At 38.5% G+C, this 14,797-nt stretch overlaps 2 protein-coding genes across 4 annotated transcripts; one reads left to right on the top strand and one right to left on the bottom strand.

Annotated features, from left to right (window-relative positions):
• The first annotated feature begins 3,579 nt into the window (after positions 1–3,579).
• Positions 3,580–8,103, top strand: LOC121768423. The gene is made up of 6 exons (XM_042164929.1): positions 3,580–4,608; positions 6,534–6,589; positions 6,669–6,899; positions 6,994–7,285; positions 7,376–7,575; positions 7,651–8,103. Exons 1-6 carry the CDS (start codon positions 3,676–3,678, stop codon positions 7,802–7,804), a joined length of 1,866 nt encoding a protein of 621 aa, XP_042020863.1. The 5' UTR covers positions 3,580–3,675; the 3' UTR covers positions 7,805–8,103.
• Positions 8,104–8,174: 71 nt separating this feature from the next.
• On the bottom strand, positions 8,175–13,258 carry LOC121768424 (plant UBX domain-containing protein 7-like). Of its 3 annotated transcripts, none has more exons than XM_042164930.1 (10): positions 12,966–13,258; positions 12,142–12,269; positions 11,926–12,039; positions 11,335–11,536; positions 10,681–10,758; positions 10,425–10,493; positions 9,726–9,869; positions 9,438–9,540; positions 8,714–8,958; positions 8,175–8,550 (listed from the first exon to the last, which is right to left on the bottom strand). In XM_042164930.1, the coding sequence occupies exons 1-10, from the start codon at positions 13,077–13,079 to the stop codon at positions 8,383–8,385; spliced, it is 1,365 nt and encodes a 454-aa protein (XP_042020864.1). In that variant the 5' UTR covers positions 13,080–13,258; the 3' UTR covers positions 8,175–8,382. The 3 variants fall into 3 exon arrangements, with proteins under 3 accessions (XP_042020864.1, XP_042020865.1, XP_042020866.1); XM_042164931.1 differs by having other exon boundaries at positions 8,714–8,952; XM_042164932.1 differs by lacking the exon at positions 10,425–10,493.
• Positions 13,259–14,797: the final 1,539 nt, after the last annotated feature.

Genomic DNA, 14,797 nt, shown 5'->3' with positions numbered 1-14,797 from the left:
TCAATGCTCCAAAGCCTGTATCCCTTTACACCAGGTTGGTATCCCAGAAGCACACATTTCACTGCCCTTGCATCCAGCTTACTTTGCTTGAGGTGTGCATAGGCTTGGCAGCCAAATATCTTGAGATCTGAGTAGTTTCCATATGTCCCATACCATTTAAAGTCTGGAGTGTCACTCTCAATGGCTGAAGAGGGGCATTTATTCAATAATTTCACAGCAGTTGCAGCAGCTTCAGCCCAAAATTTCTTCTCCATTCCTGAACTGAGCAACATACACCTTACTCTCTCTAATATGGTGCGGTTTGCCCTTTCTGCCACCCCATTTTGTTGGGGGTTTAGTGGAACGGTTTTGTGGCGTCTGATCCCTCTATCCTGGCAGAATCTATCAAATTCTTTTGACAAAAATTCGAGTCCATTGTCTGTCCTCAGACAGCCCAGAGATCTGCCTTTCTCTCTTTCAACCATAATGCACCAATCTCTAAACTTAGTAAAGGCCTCAGATTTTTCCTTCAAGATATATAGCCATATTTTTCTGGAATAATCATCTATTATGGTCATATAATACCTCCCTCCTCCAACTGAATTCACAGGGGAGGGTCCCCACAAATCACTATGTGCATAATCAAGAGGTGCTTGTGATAGATGTTTACCTTTTGGATAAGGGAGCTTCTTTGACTTGCCAAGAATACACTCTTCACATGGCTCACCATTCTTGCTTTCCAGCCCATGAATAACTCCCTTTTTAATCAACTCCTTAATGCTCCCAGCTGCTGGATGCCCGAGTCTCATGTGCCAAGTTTTCACAGATTCTGGCACAATGTTGTTCAGTTGACTGCCCCTGATCCTTACTGCAGCTCCACACAAGTAATAGAGGCTTCCCTTCCTCTCTCCATGCATAATCACAGTGGCCCCCTTCTTGATTTTCATCACTCCATCCGAGGACTCAAAAGTGCACCCCTTCTTCTCAAGCATCCCTAGTGATATAAGGTTTCTCTTCACTGTGGGGATCAGCCTAACATCGCTCAAGATTTTCTCAGAGCCATTATCCAGCCTGAGTTTTACATTCCCTATAGCTTCAACATGACATACTTGATTGTTCCCAAGTATGACTGTCCCAGTTGACTCTCTCAAATCAGAGAAAAATTCCACACATGGACATATGTGGAAGCTGCACCCGGAGTCAAGAATCCATGAACTCCCATCCTCATATGCCATAATATTCAATACCTCAGGGGACTCCTCAGCTTCTTCCACAAAATCAGTGGTGTTCTTCCCCTTTCCAGATTCAGCAGCTTGTTTCTTTTTCCAAGCGAAGCAATCCTTCTTTAGGTGACCCGGCTTCTTGCACCAAAAACAAGCTCGAGTCTCCTTTTGATCAATTGAGGGTGCCTTGCTGTTCTCACCAATTTTCTTGAACATCTTCTTGACTTTGAACTTTCTGACATTGAGGCTCTCTGGAACAACTTCAGCCTCCTTGCATCCCTTCTTGTGCAGTTCTTTGGCCCTCAGAGCATTTTGAACTTCTTGGAAAGTAACCGTGCCTTCCCTTCCAAAGAGTATGGCATCTCTCAATTGATCATAGGACTTTGGCAAGGCATTTAACAATAGTATGGCCTTGTCTTCATCACCAATGGAAACATCAATGTTTTCCAAATCATCCACTGCCTTATCAAAGTCTTCCAGCTGCTCTAGTATTCCCTTTTCCTGCGAAAACCGGTATGAATATAGCCTCTGCTTCATGAAGAGGCGATTTGCGAGGGACTTTGTCATGTATAGATCCTCAAGTTTCTCAAGAACCCCAGCGGCGGTTGTCTCTTTTGCAACTTCCCGCAACACCTTGTCGCCCAAGCACAGCACCACCGTGCTGTGTGCCTTTGCAAAAATCTCTGCGCGCTTGGCCTTGGCCTTTTCATCGAGCACTTGGCCTTCACCTTCCTTGCTCGCCGGCGCCAGAGCCTCAGACAAACCCTGCTGGATCAACATCGCCTTCATCTTCATTCTCCAAAGGCTGAAGTCGTTTTTCCCGGTAAATCTTTCTGCTTCGAATCTTGAAGCCATCATCAACACCGATTCAATCTGATTTTGATCGATACTCTTGCCGGATAGTTCACACAGACGGCGCCACTTGTTAGGATAGTATCGAGAAACACAATCAAGAATCAATGAACAAGAATGATGAACACACTTTGGGAAAAATTTGGAAAGCTTTCTTGAGAAAAATCTAAAATGGATGTTATCTGTTACAAACTGAAAACATCTCTCTCTCGTTCTTATGTATGAGAACCGAATAAGAGAGCTTAACAACTAACAAACTAGAAAGCCGAAAACAAACACAAAAACTGTTACGAATCCAACGGCTAGTTGAATCTACGGTTGACATTCAATCTTGCAGATGGCGCGCTTGATCGGACGGCTCCTGAAGCTCGGGAGCTGTGACCTTCTTTTCGGCAGCTACGAGCTCGGGACTCTTCTCGGTAGTTACGAGCTCGGGACTCTTCTCGGTAGTTACGAGCTCGGGACTCTTCTCGGTAGTTACGAGCTCGGGACTCTTCTTCGGCAGTTACGAGCTCGGGACTCTTCTTCGGTAGCTCGGGACTTTTCTTCGGCAGTTACGAGCTCGGGACTCTTTTCGGCAGCTCGTAACTTTACTAATTTTCCTCACACTCAGCAACTAATAATCAATATTCACAATCATCACACTATTTTGTTTTATTTTTCGTTTCATCATCTTTTTTCAAGTGGAGGTTGGAATTGGAATATGGTAATAAAACAATAATAATGAGTTTACTGTACAAGAGGAAAAGAACCTAATTAATGAAAGGATATATATGAACATGGTTGTTTTTTTCTCTATTTTCCTATCAAAATTATGGTATGAATTGGTCAAAAGAATTAAATATGCTTTTGAAAAATAAGAGAACGCATTTTATGAAATATAATTGCGAATAAATTAAATATGAATCATTAATAAGCGTTTCCCATTTTGATAGTATTGGTTTTGTATTTTTCAGTTTATATTCCAATATTCACTTTTCTCAGTATTACAGATACCATTACCTTCATTTCTTGAAATATCAGTGTATGGAATATCGTCAATATACTATTACTCAAAAAAATTATCATTGACTCTAACTTAGAAGCCAATTTATTAGTACTTACGAAATTGCGTTTGAACTTTGAAGTATGCTTTGAAACTGATACTATTAAGATTTTGATTTGAACAAATATTTCTTTGAAAATTTCTTTACTTTTCCATACATGTAGTTATTTGGAATAAATTGCTCTCGTGTTCCCATAATTGATGTGTTGACATAATTTTAGGTTAATTAAGATACTCGAAAATTACAAAATAAATTAAATTAGCTTTTGAAACATATTATTATAAAGTAAGTGGATTTTGAACTTGTTTTAATTGACCCCAATCCCGTTGTTTTTTAATTACTTCTACTGTCTCATAAATGAAAAATATCCATAGAAATCACTCAATTCACAAAATATTATTTCTATATTGATCTTGAGATTATTTTTCTGTTTTTTTAGCTTAAATATTTATTTATAAATATGTGCTCTCTACTCTCCCTCCAACATAACTGTCACTCCGTCGTCTCCGCCGCTCTCTCTACATTTCAATTCCTCTTTCTTCCTCTCATCCCTCCTTCACTATAAACCTTCTCCAATGGAAAATCCCCTACCGGTGGCCGTCGATTTGCCTCGGATGGCACGGGATATCTCCGGCTCCGATTTCCCCAATCACTACATCCAAACCGATTTCGATGCCAATATTGCACCCAAAACCGACGCAATCAATGCGAATTCACCCAACCCTTCCTACGATCGATCGGATTCTCACCATAAAGGAGCGATCATCTCGCCGCACTCGCTGCTTCCGAAGCCGGAGGCGCCGCCGGGGCTGCTGGAGAGGTCGCTCTCCTTGCCGGAGACGTTCGATTCCTCGGCCTCCGCCATCGGGAAATTCTTCCGGGAGAAGAGCAACAGCGTGTCGGAGGTCCTGAAGCGCATATCGTCGCTCACGAAGGACGACGACGAAGATGAAGGTCTCCTGGTGAAGGAGTTCAATCTGGTCGGAGTTAAGGTGGTGAAGACGTTGAAGCAAGGGACGAAGGAGCTGAAGGGGAGAATTAGCTTCTTCTCGCGGTCGAACTGCCGCGATTGCACCGCCGTGCGATTGTTCCTGCGGGAGAGGAATCTGGCTTATGTGGAGATCAACATCGACGTGTACCCTGGGAGAGGGAAGGAGTTGCGAGAGAGGACCGGCGGCGCATCCGTGCCGCAGCTGTTCTTCAATGAGAAATTGATCGGAGGACTGGTGGCGCTGAACTCGCTGCGGAACAGCGGGATGCTGGAGGCGAAAATGGAGGAGATTTTGGGGACGAAGTGCCCCGAGGACGCTCCGGCGCCACCGGTGTACGGATTCGACGAAGAAGGAGAGGTTGTAGTGATGGATGAGATGGCGGAGATTGTGAGGGTGGTGCGGCAGAGAGTGCCGATCCAGGACCGCATAACGAAGATGAAATTCGTGAAGAATTGCTTCTCCGGCGCGGAGCTCGTGGAGGAGCTCATCCACCAATTGGATTGCGGCCGGAAAAAGGTGCTCTCTCTCTCTCTCTCTCTCTCTCTCTCTCTCTCTCTCATCTATTTATTTTATTAATTAAGTATTTATTTTACCGTCCAAGCGTTGGATTCAACGTTACATCGAATGCCAGGAATTTCAGTTCTGATTTCTAATTAAATATACTAAAGTTTTAACGGAAATGTGAGGATGCCTTTATTTTTTCACATAATATTTTTGTGAAAGGACATGCTTTTTTTAATTAATGTGCATGTTTTTAGCAACCTTTTTCGATGCATCAAAACTTGTTCAAATAAATGGCTCATGTGGTTTGTTTTCTAGGATACTCCTACTAAATAAATTTGTGTTGTTGGTAGTACAATATGGACACCTTTTTTTATTATAAAGATTCCCCTTTTTTAGCATATTTTTTATACACGGAAAAATTTAAGACTGGAGAGTTTAATGAAATCAAGATAAGCTGTTGATAAATGATTTTTTAATATGATTAATATATTGTTTTTGGTGATCCTCTGATAATGTATAGTTGAATATCAAGACCGTTGAATGTAGTTCACCGGATTAGTTTTTTTTATTAAAATATTTTTCATAGGAGTAGTTGAAAGCAACTATAAGAGGAATGTGGGTGATCTCGTGTTTTAGTTGTGGAAAATAATCAAGAGATGTGAAAGCGCTAATAATCAATGCCACAAGGAGATTAATGATTGCTCTCTCTATGGCTAAATTAACCAATCAAGCAATGATGAAAGTTGGGTGCTCAAGAATTGAGTGTGTTACTTATTCTTTCTCTTTTATCCTTAGATAAAATAAAATATATTTACAGTAAAAAGTAAGAGTGTGTTACTTATTCTTTCTCTTTTATCCTTAGATAAAATAAAATATATTTACAGTAAAAAGTAATGTTACACACGGTTGTTTAATTTATGGCTAGGACTTAGGAGTATTGTTTATGATAATATTTTTAGTCCATAACTTTTATACTTTAAAAAGACTCATTTTTCATGACCCATGGCCATAAAAGATTTGATATCTATTGAAATTCGTTCGAAGCTTTCTCTAGGATGCAAGGTACGATTTTTATACATTTAAAATAAAAATTACATTTGGAACGACAGAGAATTAGGATAAGCTTTCCTGAGCCGCGTGCGGAATGGTTTAATTTGATTTCCGACTTTAGAAAATTCGTTGATTAATATGTTGATTTCGTCAAGAAAAAGGATATGATAATTTATTCTAAATTGGTGATTGGTGTTTTGCATGTCAAATTTGCATGTAATTGAATTACGTCACTCGGCTGTGGTGGTCAATTTGATAATCGCGTCTTCGTAAATGCCGTTGATTTTGGCAAGATAAACGCCGTTCCTCTTTGTCTAATAGGACTGATTAAAAGTTGGAAATTGGATTCATATGTCATATGTGAGGTCGCAATCACTGTTTTATCGAAGTTCTTTTTGCCTTTAATTATAGTAGTTGTTTTAGCACTAGGTTAAGTTGACTTTGGTTATTAATATTATTAACCTCTTGTGTTTATATTTCAAACGTCCCTATCCAATTTAAAGTGATTGGTTTAGACTTTAGAGTCTAATTGACTTGTAGTGCCTGCATGCTTTTTTACATCATTTTCCATATATTTTGCTGGAATTTTCCACATTAAAATTTGAATAATTTTCTTATACGCGTATGAGTCTCTGGAATTTTTTATGATCATGACCTGAAACAGAGCTAAACAAAATATTCTTTTCATTGCATTATTTCCATTGATTTCAAATTAGTGTTGCGAGTTATGACACTGGGAGAAGAAGAAGCACGAATTTCTGCCAAAGTTAAATATGGAAACTATTCACGGTGTAGTAACTAATCACATATTTTGGTGCAAGAAGGGTTATTCTTGGTGGCGATTTCCAACTGAAATATTTGTTTAGTAATACCAATTACTTCCACAGGCCGTTGAGATAGGGAAGCAGCTTGCAAGAAGGCATTTTATTCATCATGTTTTCGGGTAAGAGCGTTTTTCATGAACCCGGGAAAAGATACTGCAAATTTAGAGCGTGGAATGTAAAATTGATATGTTGATGCAGTGATAATGAATTCGAGGATGGAAATCACTTCTATCGATTCCTAGAGCACGAGCCCTTCATACCAAAATGTTACAACTTCAGAGGAGTGATGAATGATTCTGAGCCCAAGGACGCGGCTGCATTGAGTCGAAGACTCACCTGTATAATGTCGGCCATACTCGAGTCCTATGCCTCTGATGACCGACTCCGTCTTGATTACCTTGGAATCAGCAACAGCGAAGAGTTCCGGAGGTGATGTGGATCTGAACCTTGAGCTTGTTGCTTCAGTAAATGTGTGGAGGAAATACTTGGTAAACTAAATTTGAATTTTTATTCTCAAATGCAGATATATAAATGTGGTGGAGGAGCTTCAGAGAGTAGACCTCCTCACTCTTTCCCATGATGAGAAGCTGGCATTCTTTTTGAATCTGCACAATAGTATGGCCATCCATGCTGTTATCAGAATCGGTCACCCTGGAGGAATGATTTATAGGAGAGCCTTCTTTTCTGATTTCATGTATGTAATCGGGGGCCACCCGTATTCTTTGAATTCTATTAGAAATGGCATTCTCAGAGGCAACCGGAGACCACTATTCTCGTTAATAAAGCCCTTCAGCAAAGGCGACAAGCGCCTTGAGGTAAAGAAACCTGTGTTTCTGCCCAGCTTATTGTGCTCAGCTGTAAAATGCTTTTTCACTAAATATCCCAGCATGACATTGTTTCTGCAGTTGAGTTTTGACAAAGTGAATCAATTGATCCATTTTGGGATGTGGAATGCAACAAGAGGAAGCCCATCAAACAGATTCTTCAAATGCCAGGGTATCGAATCTGAACTGAAGAACGCTGCAAGAGAGTATTTCCAGAGGGAGGACGGCATGCAGGTGGACCTAGCCAAGAGGACGGTCCACCTCCCACGTATTTTCAAGTGGTGAGTGATATTCCTTTAGTATAAGCATACCATCTCTATGAATTAGACGACTTCCTCAACTTTTGAACATCGCAGGTACAGTGCTGATTTTGGTCAAGAAAAAGATATCCCGAATTGGATCATGAACTACTTGGATGCGAGTAAGGCAGGCCTTTTGACACACCTAATTAGTGATGGAGGCTCTGTCAACATAGCTTACCAGGATTATGACTGGTCTCTTGACCTCTGATCAAGCCATGATGTGCTGCGGCAAGCATTCTTCTACTGCAGTATCGATCGATGAGATATATATCTATATACATATATATTATGTGTGATTGACTACATCGCATGAGGGATGTGGGAGTGGTGTACATAGTTTAGAGTTTTGGCGTGTTGGGTTTGATACAAAAATCAAAGAGTCCTAATGAGTTTATTATAGATGTTAGCTTCACCATTCCGTGGTTTCATGAAAATCTGCCATGAACCAGGATTTTGGTTACAGATTGTTATTGTGTTTTATACATAATATTTATCTACCTTGAACAAGTTCAACTTCTTCCATAGATGGATGATTGCATTTCTGCTAATACATTCATTTCAAGCTGGAAGAAGAACAATTCAACTTAAGAAATTTTACAAATTAATATGATTTGGTTTCATAGTAACAACATTTGCATGCTAAGAGGAAGCAGTGGCGTATGTACAAGATTATCAGTTATATCATTAGTTCTTTTCCCCCTCATCATGCTGCACTTACATAGAACCAACCACCATGGGATACATATATAGTTCAGCATATTCAAACTGAGGACCCTCGCCGAGCAATCATTCCTCCAAAGTGACTGAAACCATCGAGTTGGCAAGACCTGACTCCTGGAATGTTGAATCAGCGTCAAAATCTAAAGACCTTGAAGCACCCGGAATAGCTTGGGTCAGGCGAAATGGCCGGATTCCACATTCCTTAAGCTCTGAATAGCAGAATGACCAAAGCAGCTGATAGCAAACATATGTGTAAATGCTCAGTGCCTCGAATTAATAAGTTGAATATAACAACTCATCTACCATTCTCGACATCACTACATCTACCTCGTCTGATTATTTAGCTAACGGAAATCCGAGCAAAAAAGATTCAGACTGCACTTTATAAACACATTACCTGAACTGGATCAGTGCGGAGGAAGTTCCTCTGTACTCTACGTCCATCAGGAAGACGCACTCCAACTCTGCAAATAAGATTCCTCTCACCCTTAGGTTCTTCAGGCAAAGGTAAATAAGCAGGTTCCTTCACTTTGGCCTCATTTCCTTCTTTCATGCCACCTGCATCAATTTCCTCAAAATTCTCCATCGAGACTGCCAGTGCTTGTTGTAATTCTTCATCTTCATCATTATTTTCAGCTGCAGCTGATTAAGAAAATGTGATGACAATCATAGTGCAGCCAGATACCGTTCAACCCTATATAATAGAAATAAGCACAGAAGAAAAATGGAACCACCAAACCAAAAAGCAGTGCTCAGAGCTCAGTTATCGTTACTAGATTAGTTTCTTTAGCTCCATATTGCATCTAGAATTTTGGTAATCCTTTAGGTTACAAAAATTTTTCTTATACATGTAAAAACTGTTCATGGCTTCAGTAGTTGAATGATAATTTAGCACCTGACGAACTAGGTTATCGATTCTTTATTTTTCCAAAATTCTTCACAAATGAAGATTTTTCTTTAGCAAACAATAATTAACAATATTTGATACTATTTGACATTATTTAATCCAAATAGCTTCAAGCTCCCTCATCTTTGTAGAAGCATCAGAAGTACATTACTCCAATAATGAAAGCCAACAAATAGTTATAGAATATCAAGAAAACTAGAAAAGCCTGCCATACATTGAAGCTGAGGAGTTGGCATCCGAGAAGCTTCTCTAGGACGCTTATGAGAGAGATTGACATGATGGCCTGAGGGATTGCTGTCCATGAATGGTAGCAGATCCTTGAGCAGAAGAAAGCTAAGGACAGTCAGCACCAAGCAACATAGTAATAAATTTTATCTTTATCTACCTCAATGAATTTCAAAGTCCTCTTGATGGTATAACTTTGTTTCGTTGTGAAAAGGAGGACAAAAGGATACCCAATTTTAAACGTATGTACATAGCACATCATAAATAGCTCAATTACCTCGAGCAACTTTTCAGGTTGAACCATCCCATGCCAAGAATGCATTTTCTGGCCTGTAATGGGATCAATCAATAGAATGACTGGGATGGAGTGTAACTTGTAATAAGTGCAAACCTTGCTGCCCTCTTCTGTATCATCATATACCTACAAAAAGGAATTTATATAAAAAGGTAAAATAGTAGTCTTCAAACAGAATGGTGTGCGAATATCAGACATGGAAATTATATAAAAAGGAAAAATAGTAGCCTTCAAACAGAGAAAAAATTAAGGAACTATCATTACAACGAATCTTAAAGAATTTAGGCAGCATATATATTTTTCATAGTGTGTAAAATCATGGCAACTAACAAGATAACATATCAAAGATGGCAATGGAAAATATTTTAACAAAACCTCTGAATAAACCTTAAAAATTCAATTAGAGGGATAGACTAAGGCAGGTTAAAGTTGCTTATATTGCAATTAAAAATAGATTGCTAACACAATGAAAATTGAATCAAACACTTTGACCTGAAGAAGGTAGTTCTACAGTTTCTTAACCTATATATTATTGTGGTTTTCAGAGTATAACATCAAAGGCGATAGCTGTTATCCATTGGACAAATGCTTACAAGTATACAATTACATTCAACAAAAGAAGAAGGCAAATTGAACTTTAACGCCCATGATGAGCCATTATAGCAACAAAGTGATACATACTTGCCAGAAGATGAAGTTAGTTTTGATGGTTTGAGCAACAGCTTCGTTTGCCCATGTTTCACGGTTAAGCTTCAAAGCAGGAAACAGTAAGTCAAGACATGCATCAAGATGTATTTATGAAAACCAAATAACATCATAGAGAAAGAGAGCAATACACTAAGAAACTTGGCAAGATTGCGTGTCAAATTCAATAGAGAAGATACATTAAGGTAAAAGACTAGAGGCACCCAAGATGTCGAGATGATAAAATGAGTACCGTATGTGAGCTGAACTCCTTGGTGGACTGCATGTTTACAATAAGCCACTTATTCTGCATCCTTGCATTATCTTTAGCCTGTACGAAAATAAAAGTAATTCATGGCCAATACGGTGTAAAATTTATAGTCATGCAGTCTCCTTCCAGGAAAGATCACACAGCATAGTATGTGAAACAAAGAAGACAAATATGAAAATGGCAATTAGTAACTACAAGGAGGAAAGAAAAGTATTGTGTGCACTAATTCCAATTCTTAGTATATGGAGTAACTTTGTTCTGCCAATCAGAAAAAACTATGAACAAATCAATTACTACAAGGCAGCCCTGCATCCCAACATAGTTTCTCATCTCCTCTCCCGACAACTTAGCCAATAAATGAAAGAGATGCCAACAATGATTGGAAAAATTCGACAAGATTGACCAGCATGAAGGAATACGTTCTCAGATGTTGTATTTCACATTAGGACATAAAACCCAATTAAAATTATTTGTCACTCAATGACCTGGTACCAAATGCTTACGGTGAAACAAGAACAGTTTCTCACAGAAAATGAAAGCAGATATGGAGTTCATTCCAGTAAACATCCAACCAATAGAAGGCTCAGTACTCTCAAAATTTCTTGGATCAATTCCATAAAGAATACAGCTAGAAACCTTTTCAAAGGGACCATGGAACATCAAAGCAAAAGGAGGACGATATAAAGACGCAAGATTATCCTGAGTTCGATTCACTGCAGAGGAAGATGAAGCACCTTCTGCTTCCCATACTCCAGGATATTTCATTTCCTCCTCAAAATTGCGAAATGTAACAACAGAATGGGTTGCATGTGATGAATCTCTTGCTCTTGGCGATCCACTACAAACATAACATAACATAACATAACATAACATAACATAACATAACATAACATAACATAACTACTAAATTAGCATAAAAAAAATTGAGGAAAACACACAAAACATGAGAAGACAGCCTCAGAATTTACTCATCAGAGCTAGTATTGGAAAAGAAAGATAACAACACAGGAACATAGTGTGCTAATGAAACAACTCCTAGAAGTGATGGATGCTAATATTCTACCATGGTTTCCCAATCATTTCCAAATTACATCGCCATCTTGCTTTTCAATTACATAGCAACGAAGGAAATAAGATAATCCCTTTCAATTTGCATGAAGATATAATTATGTCAATGTCAAAATAGTTCTCCGGTGTGTGCCATCAACAAGAAAGAAAGCAGTGAACCTATAGAGAATCGGATTGTCATATAGAACATCCCTTTTCACAGGCAGAGGTGCTCGTACATCGTCCCCATCATCCTGTCTTGTGTATTTCTCTACCAACTCCTTTTCCATCTCACTGTTAAAAAATAAATTAAAAGAGAAAACATTTTTTAATAATATACTAGCAAACTAGTATAAAACAGAGAAGGATTCATCGTGTTTCAGAAGATGTATGTGCCTTATATTTGGATGATCGAGGGGCATATCACTTTCTCTTGGTGGGGAATTTACAGACTGTGTACCTAAACCACCATCGTTTCCTACATAAAAAAGTTGAATAGCTTCCTCGAGCTTCCATCCAGTAGCCTGCATTTTGAGAAATTTTCCTATGTTAACAAAATTAGGGAACTCTCAATCTTGACCACATTAAATATAAAAAAGATGCAATATGCAATATGCAGCTGGACAATATAAATTCCATAAGTAACAGAATGTATGCAGCATTTTGTAATTATAACACTGGCTTTCAAATTTTAATACGTTGCAATGACAACACGACCTTTACATATTTGCAATTGAAACTGTTTCAGTCACTTTAACTAATTTCAGTGACAACAAGAAAACAAATCCTATTTTTGTCATTTGATGAGCTGTAGTAGCCTTCTCTTTATATTTAGATTCTTACCACAATTCTAATCAACAGCTAGGCAGTTAAATATGCCTAATTTCCTATGGATAGCATCACAATTCAAATTCATATCACATTTCCATATATTTCCTGATGCAATTACAGAAGCCAATAGCAATCCTAGAGTTGCTTATACAGTTAGGAGCACAGCAGTATAAGCTAATCATAATCATAGCAGATGATGAGAAAGCAACAACTTTTAGTGCTTGACACAAATGAAGAAGCTATAAAAGTACATTAAAAACAGAACCAGTTGAGCAAAACATGAATTGAACAAGATCACAAATCCCCGGAGCTCCCATCACAGGCTATCACGGGGCAGCTGAATCATAGCTGTAAATCGAATAAAATGCAAGAGAAATAAGGGCGGGGACCTGAAGGAACTGACGAGCGGTATCGGCGGTTTGGCCGACGGCAATTTCGAGGAAGGAAGAGATCATGATGTGGTGATCGGTGGCAGCTGAAACGCCCTCCTCCTCCATTGACATTTATTTCGACTACCAATACTCCTCCGAAAATTGGGATGAATTTCGTGTTTGGGAGGAGAAATGGAGAATTGAAGGGGGTGGGGAGTCTATGCTAATTCAGCCATTGATGAGAGAGGAGGAGAAAGCATGAGTAACGAAGGGAAGTCTGCAGTGTTTATCACGTGGCTGCATTTTCAAGCATAAAATCTGTTCGGTCATCCCAATTTTTCAATTTTTACAACGGAAGTAGAGGTGCCCATGGTTCCGGTTTTGGAAATTGCCGAACCGAAACTGAACCGCGAGGATGTTTTGCGGTTAAGGTTCTGGTTCCAAAACCGCCGGTTTTTTGCAGTTCCGGTTTGGTTTTACGGATTTTCGGTGATTTTTCGCGGTTCCGGCACGGTTTCGGTTCGAAATTTTTTGAACCTGAACCGAACCACGTTTCAAAAATCAACATTTTTGGTTCGAGTAAATTCTCACGATTTCGGTTCGGAACCGTAACTGGCGGTTACGGTTTCGATTTTAACCGCCAGTTCAGTAAACCTTGGGCAGGTCTAAACGGAAGCACTAATGTCTTGTCAAATTAATTCAATTGAAGAATATTTCTATGATTTATTATTTCCAAAACTCTCATGCCATATTCTCAATCATTCTTTACGTTAGCATTTTAGATTAAGTTTGAACATTGATTTATTTTAACAAAATTTGTCACTTAATTGATTGATTCAAATTCCACCAACAAAATATCGTTAGGTTTAAAGTCTACAAAATATTGGATTAAATGTGAAATTATTAATGCCAACTAGTAGTAGTTTTTTAGTCTTTAAATACCAGCGTTCAGTTTACAAATAGTATCATGAAAAATATCATAATAACGAAAGCATTATGTAAAAATAGAGGGATCTATTATTATGAATCTAATGTGTTTCCTTAAATTAAAATATCAACGTTGAGCATTAAGTAGTACTCTCTACGTTCCATGTTAATAGAGGCGTTCGGCAGCCACGGAATGCTCTCGGGACACAGGCTCACCATGTACCAGTTGTTGCCGTTGCTGCAGGACTCTCTCGTAACCAACCATAGTTCAACAGGAGCTCATCTTCAGAATCCAAACACTCATTGTTGCAATTCATTTGAAACAGAGAGTAGGAAAGATGAAAGAGAAAATAGAAGTAAGGGTGATAGAGTAAGAAGAATGTGAATATCTATAAATAAGAAATATAAAAAGTAAAAAATCAATTCCACCACACGAGTGGGCGCCACTGCCTGCACACCCTCATTCCTCCATTTGCAATAGCGCCGAAAATTGTGGATGTTGTTAGCCTCTTCTCTTGGGGAAAATTACAAATATGTTTATGCCCTATACTCAAGCCTCAGGCTAAGTGGTTTACAATGCTGATTTTTTAGTCTAAGACTCTTGAGTAAATTTTTACAGATTTTTCAGATTATGGTATTCAAATACCTAAAAAGTAAATGAAAGCAAGTTAAACTATACCTTATTTACCATATTTGCAATAACAGATAGGGATGGAGTAAAAAATTTATACCGACGGAGAAAAATATATATTTGAGCAAAATTGAAGAATTTTAAAAGGGGCGTACAGTGAAAAAAATACAACAAATAAATTTTATAATACATATTTTATACTCTCTTCATCTCAATTAAGTTGATATAAAATTTTTGGACACGGAGATTAAAACTTGTATTGGATGGATTAAATAAAAATAAAATAAAATAG

This window comes from Salvia splendens, chromosome 15 (assembly GCF_004379255.2).
Source record: "Salvia splendens isolate huo1 chromosome 15, SspV2, whole genome shotgun sequence".
NCBI classification, from domain to species: Eukaryota; Viridiplantae; Streptophyta; class Magnoliopsida; order Lamiales; family Lamiaceae; genus Salvia; species Salvia splendens.
This window is presented reverse-complemented; position numbering and strand designations above follow the sequence as displayed.

Coding starts and splice junctions, on each gene's coding strand:
- LOC121768423 (XM_042164929.1), top strand. CDS start 3,676: ATGGAAAATCCCCTACCGGTGGCCGTCGATTTGCCTCGGATGGCACGG. Junction 6,900..6,993: donor AACAGCGAAGAGTTCCGGAG/GTGATGTGGATC, acceptor TCTCAAATGCAG/ATATATAAATGTGGTGGAGG. Junction 7,576..7,650: donor CTCCCACGTATTTTCAAGTG/GTGAGTGATATT, acceptor TGAACATCGCAG/GTACAGTGCTGATTTTGGTC.
- LOC121768424 (XM_042164930.1), bottom strand. CDS start 13,079: ATGTCAATGGAGGAGGAGGGCGTTTCAGCTGCCACCGATCACCACATC. Junction 12,040..12,141: donor CTCGATCATCCAAATATAAG/GCACATACATCT, acceptor ATTTTTTAACAG/TGAGATGGAAAAGGAGTTGG. Junction 10,759..11,334: donor TCCATGGTCCCTTTGAAAAG/GTTTCTAGCTGT, acceptor ATTTTCGTACAG/GCTAAAGATAATGCAAGGAT.